Here is a 6,000-nt window from a genome sequence, read left to right as displayed (position 1 = left end):
TCACAAACGGCACTGAAGAGTCTTTGTTTAGATACAAATTGATCAGTGGGGTTAACATCTAACACTTTGTTGAGGTCCCCTTGCTTATTCCATCCTAACGAATTTGACCTAATCTTAGTCATATAAATCGTGGCATTAGCGATACTATTTTTAAACTCTCATTATACCTCATATTTTCCAAAAACGTCCACACTATTGCCATCATAGATGCAAGACTGCCCAAGATGAATAACAGGAAATCTGTTATACTCATCAAAGTATAAGGTGAACTAGAATCTGCCATTATTCCTACTTTTTTACCATGAAAGGATACATCACAATTGGGTGGCTTCCTCTTTTTGGGAGTTTGATGCACCATCCTCACCAGTGCCACTACACACTTACACAAATTCTGAAAGAAGAGTTTTCAAGGCAGTTATGCTTTCCTGGTCTAAATTGTACACTAACAGGGCTATTTCCTTTTTAGACTTGAAGGTATCAATGACTTCAAAATATGCTTTAAAAGGCTCTCTCCAGTATCCCCAACGCAAGTTCCTGGTACCGATCAAAATGGCGATGCAGAGATTCTTTCGATAGTTGTATATCAATACAATATGCAAGTGAGGTGACACAACTTTGCATGGATGAGTTGCTGCCAAACAATCAATGAAGAGAAGAGAATTGTCTTCCACAAATACCATATACAACAAATGTTGCAAAGGTGTGCCTGTCGCTGATAATGCAGGCAAGCGATACTGAATGTGAGTACAGGCAGTTATCAACGACAATGCGTTATGGTGTTCCTGTCACCGATAAAATAGGTAGATATAGCAGGGCATGCCACAACCCACTGATGAACTGATCATAGGAGGGTGGGATGCTTCCCACCTAAGCAAAGTAGCTGCCACAAAGAGACAACTCTTTCTACAGCCAATGAGAAATTCCACAATTCACTGAGGAGCTTTTTTGAGAAGTTGGGATGCTTCCCAATGTAGTGTAGTAGCCGCTATGTGGAGACGCATCACGTCACGCATCATGCATCCCAGGCCTTTTCACTGCTGGTAGCCTGTTCTCCAATTTGCATGTACTCCAATGCACATCTCAAGCGTGTGTCACAGGGATAGTCTGAATAGGTCTTGAAAGTGCACCAGTGGTTAATAAGGTGCAAGAAGTAAGTCCTGCAATGGGAGTGTTCACCCGCTGCCAGCTCAACGTCCACACAGGGAGAGACTCGCATTCCACAGGATGACCTGTCATTTCTTCAGCAGGCAGAACAACATGAAATTACCAAGGGCCCACGGCATGGGGTACGATTGAGGCCACTGCCGACGGCACTCATCACCACTGAAGAGACGATGAGACCAGGTAACTGAGCAAGTACCTTTATTCACTGCCATTGACAACAAAGCCCAGGCAGCAACTGCCGTCCTGGAATCTCTCACTCCCCAACATTCCCATATTCCTTTCCCACATTCTATCCACACCTGAAGACCCAACAGTCTTCTGTCCTTTACCCTGCCCTAGATCACCATGCTCAGACAGGGAAAACAATCAATGATCCCCACACAGTGGGAGAAAGCTTCCAGAACTTCAGGGACACTGATTTCTCATTTTTCAAAACCTCTAAGCAAAAATCACTGGTTGCGAGATTTCAAGAACTCACTGTCATGGTAAGTCGCTTGCTAGACAGTCAATGCACCAGTGCTACCATGAAGAGATGACATGTAACTTGAGGTGAGAATGCAAAGGAGACAGTGGCAGGATTCAAGTTTTCTTAAAGTTGGGGTCTGCTTCAATGGTGATGATTTGGGTTGGGTCCAGGAAATCAATTTCCAAGAAATTAAGAAAGTCTACTTTGAGCTGCTTCAGTTAATCATCCTTCTGGTTATAGCTTTTCAAGGCACACCAGTAGTAAATGAGGCTGGTATCTCTAATTCTACAGGTTACAATTCATTTTTGTAGATGCCTCCTGGGGTGCCTTGAGTTCCAGATCCAAGTATTTCGCTTGTTCAGTGTACTGGGATGGTTAACTGGCATATATCACAAAATCTACTTGTTGCAATCAGGATTGTTTGGTGCCTGAGGGCGCTTTGGGTCCCTGGAACCTCGTGTATAAGGTTAGGTGCACCGAAGAACCCTTAAACCTATTGATTGCTGTACTGTTTGTCTTCCATTCGAGGATGCCAGCCATTCCTGGGTTCAATCCATATATGACTTGGGGCTCCAAGAGCAAAGGATCCATGACTTTCACCAAATGAGTCCAGGTACATAATTACTGAATCTGGTACATGGGTTCCCAGTTTCAGTACTTCAATGCCATGCGGGTCAAGATCAAAAGTATCCAAAGTACCTCTGACCAATTTGGGGGGAGTCCCATTTCCTAGGTCAAAGCCACACCAAGCTGTCTGCTCTGAACTGCTCACCAGCACATCTAATCGTTTAATTACCATCGTGATTGGTATGGCCAGTCCTATATTGCAACATTTATTTGTTTTTGCAGTTTTATATTGCATGAATTTGACCCGGAGGTATCGAAGTGCTTTACTAAAGGTAAAGATCTATTGTAACAAAATAGCTAGACTTAATAAAGAGTACTGGCTCACACAGTGTGATAAAAACATGGTTATTACAGCTCTTAGAGGGAAGCACACAACTTCTGCTCAATCAAAACAAACGTAGCCCTGTCCACCACAATGTGTGCGAAGCCAAATCCCCTCTCTGTACTACTTCTGAAAGCTGTTTTTAGGTTGATCAAATAAGGTCAACGATGACAGCGCCATCAAGCCAGACCTAAAAACAAAATATGCAACTGGCTCATAAACTCAAGACAGGCAAACAGACATAGTTGTATCATTATATTTATCACTTTTTTAAATCATCAAAAAACAAAATAATCAATATACACTGTACATTAATGCAAAATATCTGCAACTATCCATTCACAAATTCCATTTTTCAAACAAGAAGATGCTTAAAAAACATTATAAATGTGTCTTTTTCTCACACTAGTAACATCACAGTGTAAGTCCTTTGTTTGGCTTGCCAGACTATATCTTTGTTTTGGTTATTTTAGACTGGATTGGCAAGTTCTGGAAGCCTCCTATGGGAGTATTGTGTCCTGTTCTGGGAGCTGCATCCTAACAATGGCATTCAGCTCAGTAGACTTCATCTACAAAATTGTGTCCAGTGCTCCAGATCTTCCTCTGGAGCATGGTGTCCAATCAATTTAGGGGAATTCATGTGGAGTACTATGCTCATTCCAGTTTTGGGGGTCACACAGGCATACAGTGGCCAGCTCAGGAGCCCTTGTCCGGAGTATTGTGTCCAGTTTGAGTGACTTCCAGTTCTGGGCTATTGTCATTTCAATTATTCTGCATAGTTCTGGGATATTGTGTGCAGTTCTGGAGTATTACCATATGGAGTATTGTGTGTTGTTCTGGAGTATTGTGGCCAGTCCTAAAGCCTTCACCTGAACTGTTGGTTCCAGTTGTGGGGGATCCTCTGGAGTATTGTGTCCTGTTCTAGAGCATTGACAGCTAGAATCCTGCATCCAGGGCAGGAGCATAGTATCCATTTCTGTAGCCCTCATTTGGAGTATTACGTCACACGGAATCTTGTAACCTGCTCTGAAATATTGTTATCAGGTTTATTGTGTCTCGTTTGCGAACATCCACATGTAATATTGTATCCAGTACAGAAGGTCTACGTGGACTAATGTGTCCAATTCTGAAGGCCACACTTGGTATATTGGGTCGATTTCTTTGCAACACATATACAGGCGGCTAAGTACAGATTAAAGACAGTCTTGAGGTCAGCTTCCATGATGGCATTAGATTAGCATTAAGTAGCCTTTGCAGGCAGACTCAAATACTTAAATCTGTATGGTACATAGTTCAAGAGAGAGATGTATTATCCAAGAGAGACATTTAAAATCCTATTGTAGGATTACAATGGAGGTGGGAGGCGTGCGAGAGGTACAATAAAACAAGTGGTCAATGGGGAAGTCATGCATCAGAGACTAATGAGCGAGAGGGTCAGGAACCAAAAAATGTTATTTGAAGAAATGGTGATGAAGAGATGGGAAGAACCTGATGACTGTAACGATGGAGCAAATTCTGTGACAGAATTATGGGTGGGTAATGCACCTCCTTTCTATCCCAAAGCAACTTTTTCTTTGAAAACATACCCTACACCCAGAGTTGAAACATACCACGAGAATAGCTGAGGGACAATCTGCTCCGGTGATCTTTGTGACACTGCTTACCAGGCAAATCAGTGTCTTCAATGCAACAATTATTCAAGTAAAGTTTAGATTTGTGTTGCAGATATTCCCAGGGATTGCTTGAGATTTAAATCAAGGTTCCTTCTCTTCGTGTGTATCTAGCTGTTCAACAAAGAGAATGAGTTCAGCAACTCACGAATAGCACTCGCCGGTGTCTAATGTTGCCGACTGAAAGTCAATTCCTTGAGAAATCTCACTTTGGGTCTTGGTGCCCAGGATGTCAGCACACGTACATTTTTCTGAAAAGGTTGAGAACGTGAGTTCCTTGGAGGAACAATCTTCCTGGCTCCTGAGGGTCAAATGTCAAGGATAAGGCGGCTCCTTTGCTAAACAGCAATAGGATCAATTCTTTCGGACAATCCTTTTCTTGCGAGCAGCAACAAGGTCATAGAAGGGATCTCGTGTGATGCTGGCCCTGGAAGGAGAAATTAAAATATACTCAGTAATTCTTAGGTGCACTTAGGCATTAATAAGTAAAGAAACTGCATAAATCCCCAAATGTCTCGAATGCCACCTCCTAATGCAATGTATATCATGATGCACTGACTATATCCCTCTGGCAAAATCAAACAGTCTGTGGTGACACTTCCAGGCTGAAAGATGCAGCATGGAATGTCACTCATGATGCTTGTTGAGGTCTATATGCTTTGACAGAATCTAGGCCTGGTTCAGCTTTGGTAAGTTTTTTCAGATCACAGCAAGCTACCCCCGAAAGAGAATCTGGTTCAGAAATTAGAACTTGATTTACTTTAGTTTTTCCTGGTTTAACGCATTTTAAGACTGTCTTATGCGAAGAAACATGGCCCTAATTTACTTAAGGTCTTTAAGACTGTATTAAGCGAAGAAACATGGCCCTAATTTACTTAAGGTCTTTCTTTGTGTAAGTCAATCTTAAAACTGTCCAAGGTCAGAAAAGATACTCTGAAATTGCCTTAAGATGGAAATCACAAGCATTTAAAGTTTTTGTAAAACAGAAACAACCCTCTAAAATGGTGGTAAGATTGGGGAGTGTCTGCATAAAAACCCAGCAATGTCACTGAAGAAACAGACATGGAAGACGTGCCTTAAATAGGGCCTGGCTTTCTACGCTATTATACCAGTGGTCCTTTGATGCGAGGATCACTGGAAAAGGTTTTTCATTGGTGGAGTCAGTTGAGGCTCTGCCATCAGAAACCAGCTGGTTCCCCCAACTCTGACTACGGTGGGGGAACTGCAAGGAGAGTAGACAGAATAGTCAATATTGCCTCTCCCAAATGAACATCTTTGTAAATCAGGCACATCTTGCCAGAATTAAAATAGCCATAATATAGTGTTAAGCTAGAGAATAATCAGGCTCAAATTTCGGCCAGGTTGTTAAGAGATACCAGTCATACGGTAAACATCACTTACAACGAAACTTTTACAATGCACTACCATTACAACGCGGTCATTACAACGCAAACTATTACAACGCATTGTGCTGGGGGGCGCTCTAGGATAGGGAATACGTTTAATTTACTATCCAACACCTTCCCTAGCGTCCACGGGGACTGGAGTTAGAATAGTAAATTAAACTATTCACTATCCAGCACCCAAAAGCGCTATGCGTTGTAATGGTATGCGACTCGCTCCTCGCTTACAGGCTGAGTGGTCGCTCCCAGTGTCTCTTGCAGGCATCTGGTATTATTGCGCTGCATCGCTAGAATTGATTTTAAAAAGCGCCTTTCCATTTGGTTACATTTCGCCTGCTGTGTTAATTA

The 6,000-nt window shown here is 42.3% G+C and overlaps 1 protein-coding gene across 6 annotated transcripts in view; it reads right to left on the bottom strand.

The window, feature by feature from the left end:
* Window positions 1–2,821: 2,821 nt before the first annotated feature.
* CYTH4 (cytohesin 4) overlaps window positions 2,822–6,000 on the bottom strand; it is a 230,443-nt gene continuing 227,264 nt past the window's right edge. For all 6 annotated transcript variants that reach the window (XM_078683948.1, XM_078683968.1, XM_078683961.1 and 3 more), the window contains one exon: window positions 2,822–4,676. In XM_078683948.1, the coding sequence (XP_078540074.1) occupies window positions 4,604–4,676 (73 nt within the window). In that variant the 3' untranslated portion in view covers window positions 2,822–4,603. The remainder of the gene's footprint in view (window positions 4,677–6,000) is intronic.

This window comes from Lissotriton helveticus, chromosome 1_1, assembly GCF_964261635.1.
Source record: "Lissotriton helveticus chromosome 1_1, aLisHel1.1, whole genome shotgun sequence".
NCBI lineage: Eukaryota > Metazoa > Chordata > Amphibia > Caudata > Salamandridae > Lissotriton > Lissotriton helveticus.
The sequence above is the reverse complement of the archived record's forward strand: the minus strand, read 5'-3'. Positions and strand labels throughout refer to the sequence as shown.